Source organism: Mytilus californianus, unplaced genomic scaffold (genome assembly GCF_021869535.1).
Source record: "Mytilus californianus isolate M0D057914Y unplaced genomic scaffold, xbMytCali1.0.p SCAF_5, whole genome shotgun sequence".
Classification (NCBI taxonomy): Eukaryota; Metazoa; Mollusca; class Bivalvia; order Mytilida; family Mytilidae; genus Mytilus; species Mytilus californianus.
Genome location: NW_026262701.1, coordinates 99,908,012 through 99,932,031, shown reverse-complemented (window position 1 = coordinate 99,932,031; position 24,020 = coordinate 99,908,012). Strand labels below are relative to the sequence as shown.

At 32.5% G+C, this 24,020-nt stretch overlaps 1 protein-coding gene across 3 annotated transcripts in view; it reads left to right on the top strand.

The window, feature by feature from the left end:
- Positions 1–306: 306 nt before the first annotated feature.
- LOC127702122 (C3 and PZP-like alpha-2-macroglobulin domain-containing protein 8) overlaps positions 307–24,020 on the top strand; it is a 65,758-nt gene continuing 42,044 nt past the window's right edge. The window contains exons 1-8 of one of the 3 annotated variants that reach the window (XM_052206197.1): positions 307–385; positions 505–690; positions 2,152–2,301; positions 4,013–4,153; positions 5,818–5,869; positions 20,866–21,019; positions 22,239–22,353; positions 23,431–23,544. In XM_052206197.1, coding sequence (XP_052062157.1) covers positions 323–385; positions 505–690; positions 2,152–2,301; positions 4,013–4,153; positions 5,818–5,869; positions 20,866–21,019; positions 22,239–22,353; positions 23,431–23,544 — 975 coding nt within the window. In that variant the 5' untranslated portion in view covers positions 307–322. Of the gene's footprint in view, positions 386–504; positions 691–2,151; positions 2,302–4,012; positions 4,154–5,817; positions 5,870–11,378; positions 11,542–15,907; positions 16,059–20,865; positions 21,020–22,238; positions 22,354–23,430; positions 23,545–24,020 lie in introns of all 3 variants that reach the window. The other 2 variants (XM_052206198.1, XM_052206196.1) reach the window with 2 other exon arrangements.

Below are 24,020 nucleotides of genomic sequence, written 5' to 3'. Positions count from 1 at the left end.
CTACTTCTTATTTCCTTAAATATGTCTCCAATAGTTGGAGTACACCTTTCCACGAGTTAAAATGATTAACACAAAAATTAATAGGCCAGTAAAATACTGTTTTCAGTTAGATTTCCACAATAATCTTTTTCAACAGGCATTTCCTACACATTATGTGATACATGTTACATACCAACATCATTTTCTTATTCGCTCATAAACATTTGACAGTGATTAACACACAAATGGAAATAAATTGTGAATATCTTGTATGTTTTATTAATTATATAATTCTACATATATTATTTGCTTTTATTTGTAGGTTTATGATGTTGGTGATACTATGCATGTCAGAACAGCAGGATATAGTGGAAAAGCAGGTTTCAAGACAGCGTTGTTTCTGTTTGTAAGTGTTACCATTCTCATTATGCGAGAAATGAATCTTGAATTCGACTTCAAAATTATGTTACGTTAATAGACTTTGATGCCATGGAATTTTAAGATTGTTTTTATTTTTATTTTCAGTTGTTCAGTAAAGGGAAGTTGATACGGTCATATGAAGTATCCCCAGGAACAGTTACCGACATCTTGATTGAACAAAGTATGGGTTTGGCTCCATCAGCTTCTTTATTGTTATATGCAGTTTCTAATGAAAATGAACTTGTTGCAGATGAGATGAAAATAATGGTGTCTGGTCTTATTAAAAATCAGGTATATACTTTTTACATTACTAACTGTGGTGATAGGATGTGAAAACTGTTTTCATTATCATTCACATCCTCATTAGTAAGTAATATATATATTGTTTAACTATGCCGTGATTGATATTGCATGACATATTGATATTTCGCTCAAACGTTCATGCAGCCTTTCCTGTTGTATTTCTAGAACCTCTTTGAATCCATTTGAATAGAAGACCTGTTTATACTTTTATCCTTATCAACTTAAAATTTCTGGATTATAGTGTTTATCAGTGTCACAATTTATTGCCGATAAGACTTCAAGTCATATTTATATGATATCATGACCATAATTTACCCAATCAGAGTACACACAGAACCCTGTATACAAGCTATATTGATTTTAATAATATTTACACAACGGTTTAAAAAATCAACATTTTGAGACACAATTTTTAACAAAACTTTAACATAACTTTTAAATCGAAATTGTCACTTCATTAAATAGTGAGATCTTGTGAATAGTCAGTACAATGCATTGGTTTTATTTTTTATCTTGGTAAATTAAGGCGACAGTAGTTACTGATGTTAAAAAAACTAAGATTATACTGTGTTTTTGTGGGTCCAAAAAAAATCGAAGAAAATTATATGTGTAACGAAAAATAAGCATCTGGCTTCAATGTTAAAATGATCTAAAGGGCTGACCTTTTTGTGTTCGTATGGCTGTGAAAGAGGTATACTTAAACAGCCACAGCCTGTTGGAATTGGGCGGTTAAATCCCATGCACTGTTAACATGTTGGGTAGATGTCAGGCTCGCACGTTGAAAACCCATTGCAACAACTTCATGATGCGTCTGTAGGTGGCCTGTTGCAAGGCAAAATGTCTGTCCTAATCAAAGGCACACCCATTTTCCAGTGATAGTCCTAACTCCCACTTTCTAGAACCTACTTTTTGTATTGCTTGTTAATTTATTCTCGTCCTTAAATGCATGATCTACTTGCCAAGCATACATCATTCAATCAATAAATAAATTTTAAAGGTTGTAGTGTAAAATACTACACATTTGTTTTTGCCGAGGGCCCGTACAATACGAATGTTTGTGGGCAGTTAAATATTGATGCATGCTATAGGTATAGCTTAAGAGAAGGAAATGCCTGTATCAAGACAGGAATATGACAGTAGTTTTTCATTCGTTTGATGTGTTTGAGCTTTTGATATTGCCATTTGATCTAGGACTTTCCGTTTTGAATTTCCTTAGAGTTCGGTATTTTTGTTATTTTACTTTTTTTATGTACACCTAGATACACCGTCTGTGCACCAATAACAAGTTGATGTTGTAATTAATGGTCAAATTTCAGAGCTGTCAATCAAAGCACCGGTATTCTTCAATAAATAAAAATTAACACATAATTACATGTTTCAACAACTTTTTGATACAGTTGATTGTGTACATCGTTAATAATTGTATATGTAATATTTATATATTTGTAGATGACTATGCAGTACAGTGTTAAAAGACAAATGGTTGGTAGAGATGTCAGTTTAACTGTTACCGCCGATCCAAATTCCTTCATATTTTTAGTTGCTATTGACAAAGGTTCTCAACTATTAAAAGCGCCCAACGACATAACGTTTCAACAGGTAGGTTTAACAAAGAACAATATAAAAATAAGGAGATGTGGTATGATTGCCAATGAGACAACTATCCACCAAAGTTCAAATGAAGTGGAGGTAAGCAATTATAGGCAACAGTACGGCCTTCAACAAATGGAGAAAAACTAATACCTTATAGTCAGCTATAAAAGGCCCCAACATGAAAAATATGAAACAATTCAATTGAGAAAACTAACGGCCTATTTTATAACAAAACAATTTATGAAAAACAGATATGGCAGACATGAACCAACGACAACCACTGACTGAACTACATGCGCCTGACTTGGGACAGGCACATAAAGAATGAGGAGGGGTTAAACATTTTTGTGAGCGCTCAACCCTCCCCTAACCTGGGACAGTGGTGTTACAGCACAACATAAGATCAAACTATAAAAAACAGTTGAAAAAAGCTTAACTCATCAGATCGATACAAAGAAAAACATCAAACAAAAACACAGAAAGGACATGGCAGGGTATATATTCATCCCTCATCCCTAATAACAAAAACGGCACTAAGAACAGATCTGAGAGTACTCACAGTTACTGACAGCTAGTTTAAAGCCAATAACAACTAATAAACAAAATCATGTATCTAAGACCAAGACAACAAATGTCAAATAATAATATGATATTTTATTTTGGAGTATTTGTAAAGTATAACTTACAATCTTGAAGGAACAAATTAAAATAAAAGATCACACGAGAGCATACGTATGGCATCGATTATTATACAGAAAGAACGCATTTTTTATTATATGTATTAAATGGTATACAAGCAGAGATTATTAAGCTGGTACAAACCTGTAACACTCGTTTAGTTTAAAAGTTTTGAGTTTATAGGCACTTGTTCAGTCTGGAAAACCCCCTTTAATAAAACTCATTTTGCATATCTTAAATTTGGTTGCAGCAAAAGTGAAGGTCTTGGTAGTTAGGTTGGGTATTACTTTTATGATTTAGAGTGGACAGTGGAGATAAAAAGATGATGAAGAGCTTAACACGAATATATTTTATAAGTTGATCTCATATCGGATTCAGTTATGTTAGCATTTTGAATCATGTTTTGAGCATCCTAAGTCATGTTTGGTTGACTTTGTCAATCTTCAACAATTGCTTATTTTTAATGTAAAATTGCCTTTTGAAAATTATAAGCTGTAACAAAAAGAAAACAATTAGTTTCATTTGTCAAATCTAATATTTATATAATGAAATGTTATGCATTGCCAAAACAGAAATCTCTAATTCCAAAGTTCAATATTTGCCAGTCTATACATAGAGAATTAACACAAGCATGCAAATAAAGACATTGCTCCCGTGTATTTTTGTAATATTGTGTAACAAACTTGCAAATATATATGCATTGCTGGTCATTTATACATTTGGGATCTTTGAGAATAATAATAAATGGAAATGCCAGCTTGAAGTGTTTTAAATGATATCAAAGGAAGTATTAAATAGCTGTGGTGTTACTTTTAAAAGTTGATTGACTGCAAATAAAAAAAAATTCTCAGTTCTGATTGAATTCTTGTTGCTTGTTAAATGTCCAGTGGTAAATATTATATGGTGTTGTTTCTTTATGTCTATCTTATTTAATGTTATGAAATATTTTTACCAGTACCTACAACATATTAATTATAACATATTAACTGATAAAGAAATCTGGCTAAGTGAACAACATTTATGTAATGTCTTCTTTTAGGTCAAGGAAGGTATAATGGAGTTTGATACTAGAGAGGAAAGAGATGACAATGACCCTTATCCTGGTCGAATAATGTTTCGAAAGAAAAGATTTGCTGTTGACAGGTTTTATCAGGGTACAGCAGCCAATGAAATTCTAGAGGTAATTTCAATAGCACATGTTGCTGAATAATCAAGAAGATGTAGCCCTTGGTGTAATGAAGCTTTCAATTGTTCAAACACGAAATTGTTTGATATGGCTTAAATATGGCCCTTTTTCTTTCTAAATTTAAAAGTAAGATATAATGGTCATTATCACAATGTATCATAATTTAAACAACGACATGATAGGAAATGAGTACTTTTTAATTATTAACGTATGTGTTCATTAAAAGAGAGGCGAAAGATACCAAAGGGATATTTAAAATCATCGAAAACAAACCGACAAAGCCATGACTAAAAACGAAAAACGACGACAAGACAAACAGTACACAAAACACAACAAGAAAACTAAAGACTGAGCAACACGAACCCCTTAGAAATACCTGAAGGCACACATTTTCAATTTCAAACTAAATTCAATAAAAACAGGCCGACTTCCATTGCCTGTTAGGAGGGGAAACAATGGTCATATGCCGACCAAGAAGGTCTTTTAGCAATAATTTGATTATTTAATTTGAATATATAGTTTTTTAAACCGCACGTTACATGTTTCTTAGATCTAGTGAGGTTTTAAACTAGAAAATTACGTCAACTTTCACAAAAAAAAACAACAGTTCTTTCGCGCTTGTTTTTGCATCACTGGCAACACTATTTATCTGGAAATAAAATACTTATTATTTTCTCAAATGATATAGCAAGCCATAAAAGGTCCCGAAGTGACAAATATAAAACAATTCGAACGAAAATACTAGCAACCTGATTTATGTTCAAAACAATAAACGAAAAACAAACAAATATGATGTACAGCAACACACGACAACCTCTGATTTACAGGCTCCTGACTTGGGACAAGCACATACATTATGTGGCGGGGTTAAACATGTTTGCGGGCACCCAACGCTCCCCTAACTTTTACCGAACTACTCCTTTCAAACGGGTATTATACTGAGATATAAAATAAAATAAAAGGTATCAATCTGATTCAAAACACGATGCTAAAAAACAGTTTTATAAATATATTTAATCATCACGTCGAAAGATGAGAACCAAGCAAGAGATAAACATTACAATATGTACAATTTCAATGGGGTAGGATTCTAAATATAAAACACCAACAGAAATTCAAAAACCTTGTAAAAGGGGACAGACGATACCAAAGCAACAATCGAAATTCATAAGTAGAAGAGAAACCGACAAAACCATGGCAAAAATACGAGCAATGACCTAAAGACAAACAACACTCAAATTAAAACATGAATCCCACCAAAACCCCAGGGTGATCGCAAGTGATCAGTAAGGGTAAGTAGATCTTGCTTCACATGTGGCGACTGTCGTGTTGCAAATGAGCAAGTGCTACTACATAAAACTTTCGGTAGATGATTCGTCTGTGGCCACCTTTTGATAGCAGTTAATTGTATCATCAACAGTCAATATTTCGATTATGTCTCAGCTCAGATAGAAATTTTATCAATGAGAATAGATCTTATACTTATTCAAGAAAGCTTTAAAATAAAAGAATTGTCCCAAAAAAATCATGGTAATTTGAGAATGAAAAAACTTCAGCAATATACGTTTACTATTTATATACATATGAAATAAGAAACTTTTAATGGTATTTGAATCACAAACATCGTATTGCGTTTATGTTTTTTTCTATGTTTTTAGACTGTCGGGATAGTATGGATGACAGATGCATATGTAGCTGAAACCAATGATGGTAAGATGTTTTCAATGACGCTTTGTTTATCATCTTTTATTATCAGAGCTTTTAAATGTGTTTCATCTCTAACACATTTGAGGCTTTGTTATGGTCCAGAACATACTTTAACTAGGGGATATATTTTTGTATCTCTTTCAAAGAAGCTTGAAACTAAATGTATATGCTATGCTCTAGTCCACATCTACAGTAATAAGAAAAGCTTGTCGCTAATAGTCATGGGATTGAATTTAATTACAAATTAGCCTTTTTTGTAGATTAAAATGAATGATTTGTTTCTAGAAAAAAAATATTACTTTTATTAGATGAAAAGTACCCACTGTGATGAACTAAATGTTTCTTTTGACATACTATGTTTCTTCAGTGGTTAAGATCCTAGACATTTGGAATATGAAAACCTTTAACAGAGCTGAAGTACTTAAAAAATGGAAAACGACCAACAACCATATAAATAACATTTTTAAGAGTGAATACTTCTTTTCCAAACTGTAATATTCTCTTTAATGACAATGTTCACGCAAGTTGTAAGAACAAACGTTATTTGATAAATTTAAATACTTTTGTTTTTTGAAATCAAGGGGTCAAACAGTGGATGTATTATTTATTCTCTTTGGAATAAACTGTTAGGAATATAGGTTGGAAGACCGATCTTACCTTATAGAGTGAACTCCCCGAACAAGAAAATCATGTTATTGGTTAATCACAGAAACCGTAATAGATAAAGTCAAACGAAAGAGTTGGGAATGTTTCTTGACTCATGGCAATACTTCATTCTTTATTTTGGGATTTCTCCTCAAAATATTAACTGACTCAGTCAAAATGTTCAAACTCGAAGACTAAGTCATTAAAACCTAAGGGTATTCATTATTGGTGTCCTTGACGCCAGACCTTGTTTCAGGTCAATGTCTCCTAGCCCGTTTCATCTTTGGCCTTGCTATGAAATGCATTCTGAAACCACCATCGAAGGTTCCACAAATATCGTCAACGACAATTACTAATTGGACCTGATGTGTGACCTTGATGAAGGGCAAGTGGTCAAAGTTACTGTTACCTTCAACCTTAGAGATTTCTATGAGATGAACTAGAAAACCTTAATAGTTGTAGAAAAAGGAATATAACAAAACTCTTGCTTGGACCAATCGCATGAACATTTTTGTTTCAGGAATACAAAAACAATTCTATACTTTCTTTGTGTTTTCCAAACATTAGCAAGTTAACATTAGGCTGATAATTTTTGCATTGTCACTGACAAAGAACAAACCCTTGTTGGTTTATTCTTCTCGTTTTCAACCAGTGATGATTTTACTAAAATAGTCATCCAATGTTCTGACTTAGTTCTTAGAAATGTTAGAAGTCACTTTTGCTTAGCAGTATCATAGAAAACCGATTCCTTTCAAGTTCTTTCGCTTTACTTTGACAGCAGCTCCTGTTATAATAATGCAGATCTCTTTTTAATGATTTGTGGTATGCAACTTGGTTTAAATGACACAGAAAGCCTCTTTCGTCAGTATTTTTATGCAGAAGCACATCCAAGATTATTTTTATTTCAAATATTTTTTTATATATATAAAATTATATAACCTTTACATATATTAGACATACTAGTATGCAACTATATAGCATATTTTTGAAGTCTTGTATTCATACGTAGGTCAGGAATTATATGAATATGATGAGGGAGACTTTGCTATACCCAACTTAGATTATGGAAGCAACAAAAAAAGCGAAGGAGATCAAATTACCCAATCAGATTTATCGAATAAAGTTCGTAAAAATTTTCCGGAATCTTGGATCTGGTTGAATGATGTTGCAGGGTAAGATTTGCAACAAGGTCATAAAAATCTAAGTTTAAATTTTGGCTACAAGTGTATTGATCATCCTTTTTACTAGACACATATTCTGTTTAACAAGTTTGAACTTGGTCAAATGATACCAAATATATGTTACAGACAAAACTTTCAAAATTTATCCATTTTGTAGTAAGTTGAAACTCGTCCCTCTATCTTTTTCCATGACTGATTACCGAATTTATAATTGTAATGAGCAACACGATAACTTCCAACGTGCGTCTGGTGTACTAAATAATAAAACTAGTATCTTTAATATTTTTTTTTCAGACTTGTAGAACAAAAATTGATCATTCAAAACATGTTTAAGTTAGATTCATGTTGTTAGATCGTTAGTTCTATGTTATGGTTTGTTGGCTTTTTGTTTATTGTTTTGTATTTTGCCTATCATTTTCCTATAAAATTATTTACTCGTTGGTAACTCTTTATTTTTAAGTAATTAAAATAATAATTTAAATTATTTTATACCGTCCACTTAGTTACACTGTAAACCACCTATTGATGTGCAATTATCTGTTGTCGCGCTTTTTGTCTACAATCAAAGCAATATAATACCATAGTCCAATGAGGGATTATATCAACGATTTTGGTGATCTAAGTTTATTTGTATACCATGCGTAGCTCCCATAATAAATGCACATCAAAATTAGAAAGTTTTTAATTTTCTGAAACACAATATATGTATTTATATGGCAATGAGAAGTTTATCTCTTTGAAAAACACTTAAGGCCACATAGGCTTTAAGTTGGCCCTTAAAGTTGAACTTTGTAGTTATATCATATGCAAAATACCTATAACTGATCTTAAATATGCAAATTCATATAAACTATCAAACTATTTGTTTTTCGTTCATTGTTTTGTACATAAATCAGGCAATTAGTTTTCGTGTTTGAATTGTTTCACATTTGTCATTTCGGTGCCTTTTATAGCTGACAATGTGGTAAAGGTTTTGCTCATTGTTTAAGGCCGTACGGTGTTATAAATGTGTTAACCTCTATGGAAACACAACATTAAATTACTATTGGACTCAATCGAGGAATGTGACCGACACCTTCCAAAGTGAAAAAGAATACGTTGAATGGGTTAAGGCTGTAATGTCGTTGTTGCAAATCAGAATTTGCAGAAAAAAGCCTGATAGATCTATGAACACACATGCTGCAAGTCAACTATCTTTAAAGACCCAAATGTTGCGAAGCACCTGTCTTATCTCCATGACATTTATATGTTACCCCCTGCGACAAAGCCCCTGCCCCCACAAGATTTTTTGTTTGTTTGTAAATCATATTATTTAAGCATATTGATAAGTAAATTAGCTATTGACAACTCACTTAGAAATACAAGCTGTTTTACCCCATTACATTTTGTATATGTGTCTATTTTTAGGAGTCGGGTATTGTTAATTTGTGTCGTCTTTTGTATTGACCAATATGATTGGTAATTCCTATTATCCCTTTAATGACTATTTATAAACTCTCATTCGGCTTCCTAAAAGGGAAATCCAGAACTATCATAGGTTCATTTGATTTTCTTTAGGAATTTTAGATAAACTTTTATGAACTGAATCTTTTTTTTTAAGCTTTCTTGATACCAAAATTACTCATATGTCCTTACATTATAAACAACCTTATTTTAACAAATGCTGCACGAAACCTCTTTCCAATTATAAATTCTACTTTAACAATTATCAAAGCCAGGGTTCAGAAAAATTTAACAATATCTGCTTGATTACATACAATCTTAGTCCTCCTCGTGCAATAGTTAAAATCATTTGACTTCCCTAGACTTTTCCTGACGAATTGCTCTTTCTAAACTTCCTGTCGATTTATTTCATTGTTTGTATGAGAAATACTGCATACAGGAGTTCTTCAAGGAGATGAAAATGAAGGGGCTTTACCCTTTAACTTCGCTTTATAATGTCCTTTCACTGAATGATTCAAACTTTAGTGATATTCTATAAAGTAAAGTATATCTATAGAACTTTAATTAAACTTTACGACATACACTGTTAGTCTGCCCCGTATCTGAATACTTGTGTTATAGGACTATATTATGGTCATGGGCATATTTGTATGAAGTTGTAAACTGAATTATTCTCTCACGATTGGTTCAGCTCCTGTGCATATAAAGTAGGTTGTGCTCAATTCCTTAAAATAAAACGCCTGTTACAATCATAAGGCTTCTGCCTTTCATCTGTGGCGGGGGTAACCACAAGAACGGATGTAATGTACATTTACCTAATACATGTAAGACCTATTGTCTGACTGTCAACAAGTTATACATCTGCTAAATTTTACATTGTAAAGAACAAACTAAAACATTTTGAAATATTAAAACCTTGTAAGTATGCGAGATATGATGCATTTATATGTAGTGTATCATACGTTTCCATAAATAGACCTTATTTTCATGGATCATTAAAAATGTTTAGTTTCTGTAATACACCTGGTGTACGATTTTATGATCTTAAAGACATTCAGTATAAAATCTCAATCATCATATTTAAAGCATGCAAGAAATTTCAGCGTGTGCACACTTGTTTCAGCTTTTTGATGCAGTCTGGTCTAGCATTTCAGTTTAGAATAAGTGCATCACTTTTGGGTACTTTATTATTATTTTTCAAAACATCTATAAATAAAAGAGACATGTTTTACAGTCTTATTGGAAAATTTAAGCGGGCGTGCCCTCCCTTAATACGTTCTTGCCATGTCTTGGGAGAGAGTTGCACTTAATGTTTTATACGCTGTATATCCTCCTTTTGTCTGCACTTATTACACGGGTAGCTTTACAGTACCTTATATCACTCTTGGTTTGGTATTGCAAATACTTTTAATTTCTATATATTTATTATACTCATGTATCTTAACTTTAAGAACAAGTTTTCAGCTAAGTTTAATATTTACAATATGAAGTAGTGCATGAATGAAATATGCACTCAAAAATTCCTATTGAAAGAAATAAGATATAATTTTAATTTTGAAGGCATAATGTTTAACAACCACAAGTCAAAGAGTGTAAGCTATATTGCATTCACCTTGCTCGTCCGTCCATCATTTCGTTCAACATAGATTTCCGTCCCACTTTGCTCATGTACTACTAAACAGAATGACTTCATGTTTGGTCAGAAACTTGACAATGACACGTTTTAATGTGTTAGCACTTTTCAGATCTGTGAGACAGATAATTCCTGTTTGCCGATACTTCGAATTTTTCAATATATTGAATGAAAAAAAAAATTCCTCGCATATTTCTGCTGTACAACTAACCAGAATGACTCAAAATTTGTTCAACAACTAGGATTGAGCATTTTTCTGATTTGTCAGACACCTATTTCCTGTTTTCCGATTCTTTAAATCACGAGTGAATGCTTAGCACGACAACGCATGCATTCTTGTTTTATTTGGATCATTTATTATTTGGATTTTTATGTTCAATAAAATAGCGTTGTTATTGTTACCTTCTGCTTTATCAACCATTTCAGTGATGGAACAATGCTTATTTTAATCATATGTGATTTGATGGATGCATTTTGGTATTTTTAGTGTATCATGTTATTTGACATATTTGACAGCTAGAAGCTATATTAGACAACAACAACAAAAGGTGACATACACGGGTTAAGTGTTGACAATTCACGAATCTTTATGCCCTTTACATTTACGTAGATGATATCATGTATGACATGGTTCCTGAAGCTGGTGTTGCACTTGATATTGGAAACAAGCAAAATGACGGCTTAGGAGAAAAAATACAAACAGAATCAGAATCATCAAACAAAGTTCGTAAAAACTTTCCTGAAACCTGGATCTGGTTGAATGAAGTTACAGGGTGAGATAAGAATACATGTTACACAATCCAAGTTGAAATATGGCTGCAAGTGTAAACTATTGACTTGTTTTTTTTTTCATTTGAACTGTTTAGATATATGTTATACCTGATTTTTGGGGATTTAAATGAATAAATGTAGTGACAATATTTACAAGGAATACCTCTCTGAAAATTTTTTAAGAGGCCATAAGGTATTTTAATGTTCCAGAATCCATAGATTTCAGTAAAAAGCAGGATGTGAAACTACGCCATGTTAGTCATGCTGCAATTAGTTTGAAATTTGAACACAATGCATATTTCATTATATGTTTCCTGGTTTGGTTTGTTTTATGTAGAAGTACTTATGATTGACATGAAAAATTAATATTCATGGGACGTATTTATATTGTACTGGCTTGAGTGTTCGGAAAAGCGCTACAAAAGTTCCTCATCTGAACAATTAGCAAAACAATGAATACTTTTACAAGTAGCAGGATCAATGCTGTTGGAGATTAGATGACAACAACTTAAAACAGTGTATCCTTGAAAACAGAATGAAACATATGTTACATGTATTCACCTGAATAATTTACTTCAAATTAAAAGTAGACAGAATAATATTTATTTAATGTGTTACCATAATTCGGCTATAAAAGTAAACTATTCCATGATTAGTTTGAGGCAGATGAACTATCTTTACTCTCACAGTAGATTGCTTCATCAAACCCAATAACTTAGGACGACGAGAGGGGATAACGACCTTGACTACCCATGAGGGTCTTGCCCGGTCGGAAATTAGAATCTTATTATGTGACTAAATAATATTTATAAAATTATGAAAGGTTCTTTATATTGGTATATAATAATTTTAAACGTTTCAAAACAAATAAATAAAGTTTTATATATACACATAAATGACGCACCAAACGAATTAAGTATATTAGTTTGAAATTTTTTTAAACCTACTGAGAAAAATGCTCGAACTACTTGACTTTCATAGGTCATAATTAACGTGTTTACACATAAATATAGTATAGCCGTTAAACATTATTTGCCTCTAACAGTATAAGACAAAATACAGATTGTATGCTTTCACCAACTTACCCAAATAAAGGTTTAATTAAAGCCTGAACATTTTGACATTGTTTATTTTTATACGCCCGTTTACGGGACGTATTATGGTATACCGTTGTCCATCTGTCCGTCCGTCTGTCCGTCCTTCCGTCGTCAACATGTCGGACATTAACTCAAAAAAGCTTTAACCAATATGCATGAAACTTTGGTGAATTGTTTATATCTATTGACGTGAGCTCCCTTTCGTTTTTTATAAATTTCAGATTTACCGTTTCTGAGTTTTGGGGTTTTATTCATTAAAAAAGGGGGGATTTTCCAGTTTTCCGACAATAACTGAAGAATGCTTTCACCAACTTGCAAGAAATTTTGGTGAATTGTTTATATCTATTGACATGAGCTCCCTTTCGATTTTTATAAATTTTAGATTTTATGTTTCTGAGTTACAGGGTTTTATTCATAAAAAAGGGTGATTTTCCAGTTTTCTGACAATAACTAAAAAATGCTTTCAACAGTTCTCATGAAACTTTGGTGAATTGTTTATATCTGTTGATGTAAGCTCCCTTTAGAATTTTATAAATTTTAGATTTTACATTTCTGAGTTATGGGGTTTTATTCATTAAAAAAGGGGGGATTTTCCAGTTTTTGGACAATAACTCAAAAGTGCTTTCAGCAGTTCTCATGAAACTTTGGTGAATTATTTATAGCTATTGATGTAATCTCCCTATTGATTTTCATAAATTTCAAATATGACATTGAGAAGAAATTGAACTTTATTTGTTTATAGTCTGACAACAGATTTACTAAGTATTGCGCAACAGCACAGTGTATTGCACAACAGCAAGAAATCTTTAATTGAATATAAATTCAATTCATATAACCAATTTCAAGTTCTTTGACTACATTTATTCAGAAACCTATAATATGTCAAATATTTAATTACAATCCAAATTCAGACCTGTATCAAGCTTGAATATTGTGTCCATTTTTGCCCCAACTGTTCAGGGTTGGACCTCTGCGGGCGTATCCAGCTGGGCTCAGCGAAGCAGTTTATTTTTATCTGTGTCGGTTTTTTAATATTATCACAACTTCCTGTTAAGATTTGACTAAATACCCATATCCCGATATCGTCAGGTAAATATGCTACCTTATTGTATGAGATAACTGTCTGGCAAATGCTCGTTGTCTTTTGTCTCGTTCTAATTGATTAATGTCCACTTGACAATTAGTGTTTATCACGTAATTTGTTTATTGTTATTGTGAATACTAGGACAACTATATTGTGTACATTGCAAGGTATACATGTCCATCAGACAGGGTTTACTAGACCTTGACCTCATTTCACGGTTCAGTGATCAATGTTAAATTTTCATAATAAGGTTCATTTCTCAGGAACTGTTAGTAATTGATTAGTTGTAGTTGGTCCATAGAATGATTGCACGTCGTACATATCCATCTCATTTTCATGTGGTTCATTTATGATCTTACTTTGATATTATTATCACTGTTCATTGGTCATCTTTCCCGAAGGGTGACTGTGAAATGGAAATATGGTCACTCTTGGTCTTCTTCCGACCGGCAGTAAAACCCTTGCTACAGTGGTCCGTCCACTTGACTGTGTGCGATGTACAATTTTGTAGCCACGTCCGATCAGAATGGGGACGTTAGATCCGATGCCTCGTGTAGAGAGAGTGCCACGCTCTCTGCACGTTAAGAACCATTGCATCAACTCTTCGAGGAGTCCGTAGGTGGCATGCTGCAAAGCAAAGTTTCAGTCCATATCCAATGTACATTTATTTTCCAATGGCAGTTCAAATTTCCACGACCTTCATCCCAGACGACCTCTATTACAGGTGCTACCTATTATATTATTATAGTTTTTTTTTCTCGTTCTGAACATGCATGAAACATTTGCCACTGGACGTTAAGCAACAAAAAATCAATCAATTATTGGTCACTTAACTATGGTATTATTTTCATGGCTCATTGGTTAGTTTGAAGTTTTCATGATTATGCCCTTTTTCGCTTACTTCGAGGCGTAGACAGAATGTAAGATGTACTTTTCCTGACAGGATGTATCAGCCTTTGACCTCATTTTCATGGTTCGTTGGTCAACGATTCGTTTTCCTGATAAGGTTTGTTTCTCAGATACTGTCAATAATAGGTCAACTATATGGGTTTATTAAATGATTGTAAGGTGCCAATGTCCTGCTGAAAGGTTTCATGGTCCATCGGTCAAACTTACAGATACTGTAAGTTAAAGGTTAGCTATTTGTTGTATTAAATAATTGAGTGCATGGTGTCCTATCTGACAGATGTTATCTAACCTTGATCTTATTGAAATGGATTAGTGAAGTACATAATGTTTGGCCTTGTTCCAAAAATTTTTCAATATTAAATTCAATAGTAATCAGTAAAAGAGGCGAGACATCTCAGTGTGTGCAGTCTTGTATCACCATTTTGATGTTATGTCTGGTACAGAATTTCAGGATAAGTTCCTCACTTTTGTTTATTCTTAATGATTATTTTCAAATTTTGAATATTTTTAAGGAACTAACATATCTTTTACAAACTTACTGTAAATTATAAGCCTGGTTTTCTTTGACGAGTTTTTTATTGCTATGTTAAGAAGGAATGAATAGGTGTAATCCCTTTTTCGATTTGCTCTTGTCATGTACTGAGAGATTTTCACTTACATGTTTCATACTCTGTATACTCGTCTTCTGTTTGTACTAAATACTGGTGTATGATAATTTCAGTACATTATATCATGCTTGCTTTTTTGCACACTTTAAATTCTAATATGCTCATGTGAATTTGAGATCAAATTTTCAGCCGAGTTAAGATTTGAAATTGACTACCTTCTTGTAGTATTAATTTAAAAGAGAATTGAAATAGGACCTGGAAATAAGCTTGCATTCTAAAAAGCCTTTTGGAAGAAAATGATTATGATTTATATGTTAAAGAAATAATAATTTACAAATTACAAATATAAAAACTTTATTTGAACTATTTATTATTTGCATTTCATGTTCCTTTAAAGCCATTATCTATTGCTACCTTATAGTAATAGAATATTGCTTGCTTATTTCATCCATATGAGATATGGTGTATTTGATATATTTAGTTTATTGTATTTCCATGTCAGGCTTGACAAATAGCAATTTCTAAAACAAAAAACTATGACAAAAAGATAAGAATTTCAATTATAGGAATGTCATATCCATTCTTTTTTATTTGACATACAAGTATGCACATTTGCTTCAATATGCCACAAATTCATGCGCCATTTAAATATATATATATTTATATATAGATTATGAAATAATGTTTGCTATGGCTGGTGGTGCACCTGATGCTGATCGAAGAACCAGTGTAGTAGAAAACATACTGGTAGAATCAGAATCATCAAACAAAGTTCGTAAAAATTTTCCTGAAACTTGGATCTGGTTGAATGACGTAACAGGGTGAGATAAGACAACAGATCATAAAATCCAAGTTGAAATCTGGCTGCAAGTGCGAACTATGGTTATATATTTATATATTCGAATTGTAAAGATCAATGCAATATCACATTTTTGCTTAGAATAAAAAACAGCGAACATTGAACATTATTACAAGGGAATGAATATTCCCAAACTTGTTAACAGATAATTGATCCGGTGTAGGATGTTGAACCTGCATACAAAGATTTCAGTTTAAAGCATGATGCTTGGCTACCTTCTATCGATCATGTTGTAATGGTTCATAATTTGTTCAAAAGGATTCTTCAAATCTTAGATGCCCCAAAATGTAGTTATGAAGAAGTACTTATACTTGACCGTGGCTGATATTAGGTTTGACATTAGTAGTATTTAGATTTTCTATTTACAAGTTTTGCGGGTGTTAATTAGACCATTCAGTCAATCTACCCATTTGTCAGTTTTAACACTTATTCGGATGTTTGACATGCTTATGAAAACAACTTATTAAGGATTAACGTTTTAGATGCAATGCACAGCGTCTAAAATATCATTTTTTTATGATATTTTTCATGATGATATATTTGGAGAATTAAAATTTGCACAAATGTCAAAGATGTGGTATAAGTAGTGCAGCTGAAAGTTTCATTTTAAGATAAATAATTATTTAGACTGTCTAGTCATGTTCCTATTACCTAAAACGAAGAATTGCTTAGTTGTTCTGTTCACTTAAGTTGAGAAATATCTAAAACCAATACGTGCAGAACTGGAGCAGAACATCAAGTTTGGATTTTCTGCAAAGAAAATAAGACATAACTATGTTTGCAGTTTTATTATAATCATAAATGTTTGTTTAACTGAAACTGACCTAATTGATTCATGCGTCTTAGGTTCAATTCTATAACTCTCACATCCGGGTTTCTACATGTGTTTTTGGTTTGTATCACTATTGAACTATAGTGCAAAAGATCCAGTGATCAGTACAAACATCAAAGAGTTTCTCGTTCCTTATGTTACATTTTTTGTGTTCTCCATCATATAACTAATAACATTATTGAACACTTAAATACCATAGGTTTCAAAAGTACATCATGTTGGAAAAAAATATGCAACAAAGTAATTGTTGAACCAACTTACGAAGAGATTTTAAAAGGGGATGGTAGGGATCTATTCAAAAAAAAGTTAACTGCACCACATATTCAGGTGTCTGTCCTTAGTCAGGATCCTTGTCAGCAGTTTTCTAATGTCATTTTATCTTAGTTTTTTTTATACGTTCTTTTTAGATGATTTTTTGTCGAGCCTGCGACTTCTTTCGCAAAAAGCGAGACATAGGGATAGTGTTCCGACGGCGGCGGCGTTAGCAAACTTCTTAAAAGCTTAATATTTCAGAAGGTAGAAGACCTACATCCTCCATACTTTGTTTATAGATGCCTTATGTTATGAATTTTCCGTATGTCATATGTTCATTGTCCTTGACCTCATTTTCATGGCTCAGTGACTACTTAAAAAAAAGTTAAGATTTTTAGTATTCTCAATTTCTCTCTTATTATTAGTAATAGGATTGCTATATTTGGTATGTGCGTACCTTGCAAGGTCCTCATGCCTGTCAGACAGTTTTCGTTTGACCTCGGCCTCATTTCATGGATCAGTGAACAAGGTTAGTTTTCGTGGTCAAGTCCATTACTCAGATACAATAAGCAATAGGTCTACTATATTTGATGTATGGAATGATTGTAAGGTGTACATTTCCAACTAGCAGGTGTCATCTGACCTTGATCCTCATTTTTATGGTTCAGTGGTAAAAGTTAAGTTTTTGTGTTTTGGTCTGCTTTTCTAATACTGTATGCAGTAGGTCAAGTATATTTGGTGTATGGAAATATTTCCGATGTACATGACAGTTTTGCAAGTTTTATTTGACCTTGACCTCATTTTTATGGTTCATTGCTCAATGTTAAGTGTTTGTTTTTTGGTCTGTTTTTCATAAACTATGAGCAATAGGTCAACTATATTTGGTGTATGGAATGATTGTAAGGTATATATGTCTGTCTGGCAGTTATCATCTGACCTTGACCTCATTTTCATGGTTCATTGATTCATTCAAGTTTGTTTCTTAGATACTATATGCAATAGGTCAACTATATTTAAAGCATGTAATGATTGTAAGGTGAACATGTCTGTCTGGTAGGGTTCATCTGACCTTGACCTCATTTTCATGGTTCATTGATCAATGTTAAGTTTTCCTGGTTAAGTTTGTTTCTTAGATACTATATGCAGTAGGTCAACTATATTTAAAGCATATAATGATTATAAGGTGTACATGTCTTTCTGGTAGGGTTCATCTCACCTTGACCTCATTTATATGGTTCTTTGATCAATTTTAAATTTTTATGGTTTGGTCTGTTTCTTGTATACTATAAGCATGTAATGAGTGTAAGGTGTAACTGTCTGTCTACCAGGGTTCATCTGACCTTGACCTCATTTTCATGGTTCATTGATCAATGTTAAGTAAATGAAGTTTTTCCTTAGATACTTTGTGAAATAGGTCAACTATATTTAAAGCATAGAATGATTGTAAGGTGTACATGTCTGTCTGACAGGGTTCATCTGACCTTGACCTCATTTTCATGGTTCTTTGATCAATGTTAAGTTTTCCTGGTTAAGTTTCTTTCTATGATACTATGTGCAATAGGTCAACTATATTTAAAGCATAGAATGATTGTAAGGTGTACATGTCTGTCTGGCATGGTTCATCTGACCTTGACCTCATTTTCATGGTTCTTTGATCAATTTTAAATTTTTATGGTTTGGTCTGTTTCTTGTATACTATAAGCAATAGGTCAACTACATGTAGTGTATGGAATGATTTTAAGGTGTACATATATTTCTGGCTTGGTTTACCTGACCTTGACCTCATTTTTATTGATCATGTTGAAGTTTATTTGATACTTGTAGTAAAACTTTATACTTAGGACTATCAACATAAAATCAATGGTCAGTAAAGCAGGCGAGAAATCCAGCGTGTGCACTCTTGTGTTTTTAAAAATTGGTGTTAATGGCTGATGGGAGATTTTAAAAATCTGTTTAGTTTATGAATTATAAATTCATATAGTCTTTGGGGGCTATTTATATTTTGAAACCATTTTGAAACATGTCGATTGTTGTAGACTGTATATTTAACATAAAAATAGAGGCGTAAGACACATTAAAAGGACATTAAAACCCACAAGTCGAAAACAGACTGACAACGCCATGGCTAAAAAGAAAAAGACCAAAAGACAAACAACAGTACACAAAACACAACATAGAAAAACTAAAGACTGAGCAACACGAACCCCACCAAAAAACCGGGGTGATCGAAGGTTCTCCGGAATGGTAAGCAGATCCTGCTCAACATGTGGCACCCGTTGTGTTGCTCATGTAAGTACAAACTCGGTGATAAGTCTAATTCGGTAGGTCACATTCGGGGAAAAGGGGACGGGATTATAATTACGACAATTGGAACATATCCGTTGTCATCTGTGAAATAGATATTCTACAACGGTCAACCAACTCGTGATGGCGTCCGTAAAATTTACAAAGGGATGATTTCAACTTTCACCACTTTGAACTCTTGGTTCCATATTTTCCTTGTGAGCAGCAACCCTCTATCAAGAAAATTATGATAGAAAATGCAATCGCCCTGGAATATCGTATCAACTGGGAAATATATACTCTGTATGCAGGAGCTGCTGGAATGTTGCTACATAGAAATGAAAAGTTCACAATTGGGAGGCTGAATAATCTTTTTTGTCGTAATGTTTTGTTTTCAACCCACCCTCATTGTCAATTTCTAGATCTAAGTCAAGATATAAGGCAGACTTAACTGTATCTGTTATACCCTTTATCTCAAGTTCCATTGGATAAATGTCTTTAACATAGTCACCAAATTTTGAATAATTTAGTGAGAGAACATTATCTATATAGCGGAAAGTGAAGTAAAGGATACTGCTAACTTCTTTTATTTCTACATAAGATGTTCCTGTATGTAGTCAGCCTCATATGAATAAAGGAACAAGTCGGTAAGAAGACGAGCACAGTCGGTTCCCATGGGAATGCCGATTATTTGTTGAACAAACACGTCCTCAAATATGTTGTCAATCAAGAAATCAAGCATCTTGATAATGTCAGTTTCAGAGACTTTTTGTTTGAATCAGAGTGATTTTTTACAAAGTACGATTTATCCCTCCCTGACATCTGATTCACACCACCTCTAGAATAGGTAGTTTCACAATAATTTTGAAGCCCGGCTTTGATTGCTGATAAAATTGATGTTGATAATTTAGAAAGAGGTTTCGTGGAGCACTTGGAGCCCTATTTTGGTTATTGTTGTCTCTGGATACTGTTGCATTCACGTATTCCCTAGATCTCATTTTATTCATAAATCTACGATTTGATTTCGTCCAAATAAACAACATAGTAATGATTAAATGAAGTTAAAACTACAAGGAAGTTGAACAACATCTTACTTAAAGCAAAGAATAGATTGTCTTGCCCATCTTTTAAGATAATATTTGATACATTTATGCAATTATTTCAGTGTTTTCTGATTTAAGTCTGAATTCGCTTCTTAAAACGACTTCACTTGATGCACAGATGAATGCTTCCATCATATCAATACTTTATGGAAGTGAATTGATCTCTATATGGTACTCTGACATTCATGGTTTTGTTTACCCCTGCGTCAGTTCACATATCTGTCAAATATTCCTCCCCTATTACATCTACATGCTTCATTTAAACGGTTGCACTGTACGAACATTATTGTTACATGCAGAGCAACAGATGGTAGAAAATGCAATGGTCCGAGGAGATGTCGTTATTAAAACTAACAGTGTTAATGAAGCTGTAAGCAGGGATCCTTCAGAAGCAACCAATCAGGTTCGAAAAAAATTTCCAGAAACGTGGATATGGATAGATGATTCCACTGGGTAAATATTCCGAACAGGTTTTTTCCTTTTCCTTTTATGTACAAGTTTCACTGAACAAATAATAAAAGAAATGTAAAGTTAACGGGTATGGCTGACTATTTGAAAAAAAAATGAATCTGTGGTTACGAATAACCATCACCTTTATTTTGCACATGCAAAACCTCATTTTGGAATTGATTTTTATAGATAATTGTGGTAAAGAGGTAAATTGTTTCTGACAATAATAGTCAACTGTTGTTGTTGTGGTCTTCGATTTCACTGTCATATTAGGTGAATACAATTATGCATTGTCTCCATCTAGGTATTATTGATTCACATTTAGGTATCAACTTGATCCTGGATTTTACGTATTTCCTTTTGCAGTTTTGTGTTACAAAATACTATTTGGTTCTCTGAGTATCATCGCATGTTCTCATCTAACATATGCATGGAATATGTAAAATCAACCCAACAAATCACCATGTATGATATGCCCTTGTCTTTAAAAGAGAGCAATTCACATGCTTTATTTGCTGTTTGTTGTTGATAGTGTTCGTACATATATTTCCCTTTGTTGTATAGTACTTTATTCCAAACAAGAATTTCGCAACATAATGAATGAAATTAATCATGAAGTAAAACAGTATTTTTATAAAAGTTCTGAAATTTAACGTACTTTGCAGCCAAATTTGAACTTGGATTTTTTTACACTTGTATATTTATAAAGCTTGCTACAGACAATTTGAGCTACGCTTTACTATATTATACCATTTACTTAGACACTTGATTCAACTTTTTTAAGCATTTAATGTTTTATATTGAAAATCAAATTCTCTGTAGATACACACTCAATATTTTTGCAGTTCTTTATTTTGTATTTATTTATATGTTTATATGACATTCTTATTTGTGGAACATTTTTCTTAAATATTGAATACGATAAATGAGCATATCCCAGGGAATACGTTTGGTAGTTTCTTTTATCATTTATGCAAGTAAGTGTTCAAAGACGCAAAGATCATTTAAGGACAGGATTCTTTTAGCGGAAACAGTTAGAACAGAACTGCGCAAGTATAAATTGAAAAATTTTCTCAACCTAAGTACGTCGATTAAAAAATCACATATCCTGTATACCAACTGCTGAGTAGCTTTCGTGTTTTTTTGACAGTATGTCATATTTATATGCATTTAACTAATTTTCAAATTAATTAATTAACTGGTAACGATTGCTATTATATAGGGCTGATGGTAAATACGAAAATACTTTTAAACTACCGGACACAATCACAGCATGGACAACTCGTGGGTTTGCGATAAGTCCTACAAATGGTCTTGGTATTGCAACAAATGTTCAGGTAAGAAGTAACTAAAAATTAAAACTTAACAGAGAGGGTATGCAACTAAAGAAATGAAAGTTTGTTACAGCTTATGTTATGTGGTTTATGATATAACATTTTAATATTCGGTTTAATTGCCTTTCTAATATAATATGTTTGAATCTTGCTTTCATCATTTTGTTACTTGTATGACCATTATATGTGGTGTGTATGTGTACAAGTAAACAGTGTTGTCGTTCGGCTGCTTTGCGACAAATGGACATACTAAAAGTCTTCTTCCGTTCGTCTGTAACACTGTATAACCACAATTTTACTGAGACAATAATGTTTTTCATCATGTGTAGTTGAAAATACTATACCGAAAATTTGTCTGTACTTAAATATGTAGGGAACTATATTATTATATGTCTAGATGTTAGACGAAATGTAAATTAATGTACCGGTATGTAATAACAATGATAATTGTAATGATTTTATGGTTCTGGTCCTGCCTGGAGTTAAATGTATGTGATTTATATAGAATGGAGATAATAACATGTCTGAACTTTTTAATGTTTCATTTCAATGTATAAAAAAAAAATGTTTTTCTGTTACAAATCATGATGTATTGTTTTATGTGTACATGTCATGCTGCCCATCAAGGGCCCTTGATTGGAATAATAAATATTCTCTTATTCTCTCATTCTTATATACCACCATTATGATTTACAATTTAAGCAGGAGGTATGCGAGTTCAACCATCTTTTAAAGTAAAACAACACTATGTTAATGGTATTTCTCGTAAACCATTTGGCCAAAACCGTTAATAAATTATGTCTGAGAAGGTTGAGAATTTATGTTTTAATTCATATTTTGTAGAAAAAACATTGTTCGATCAATAAAATCTTTGTAAAGGTAAAATGTAAATATATGCTTAGTTGCACTCGCAATGTCTTTTGTAACTCCACAGCCAATTTTCAGGGTAATGTATTGGACACTTAAAGCGGTCAAGGGCAGTTTTGACGGAGTAGCATTTATTTTCCTTTTGAATGTTGACATTTTGAAGTTGACTTTAGTTTTGTTTCATGGTATTTAAATCTTTTTTACTTTGAACAGGTCGAAGGATTTAAGCAATTTTTTGTTGTTGTTTCGTTGCCTGCATTAGCAGTTCGTGGAGACAAAATCAAAATTAAACTTGTTGTGTTTAACTATTTTTCGGATCAGAAGACGGTAAGTGCAATAAATTGATATATATATTGCTATGATTAGTGAAATAATATCAAACTGAATAACATGATATAGTTTAGGACTAGATGAAATCCCGAAAGACAAACTTGTGTCAACATAATGTCTTCAACAATAGATATGTCTTCAAAAACCATGTCAAGCTGTAGATTATCCTGAGTATAAAGGAGGTGGGAGTATCAGCGTTTATTGTTCAATTTGTCATTGAACGGTTGGTTTTGGTAGGACAATTTCTTTATTGGTTGTGTGTCTTTTTATAGAAACAGTTATATTGGTTAGTGTACTGCTAAAAATTAATTGTTTTTGTTTAGAGACAACATGAAAGCAATTAGAAAACAATGTTGCATTAGTAAATTCAACAGTTTGATATTATCAGAAAGTTTGTATTTTCCATGGATAATGTTATACTTGAGGATTTTAACTATCAGTATCATTATTCAAGGTTCAATATGTGTGATACA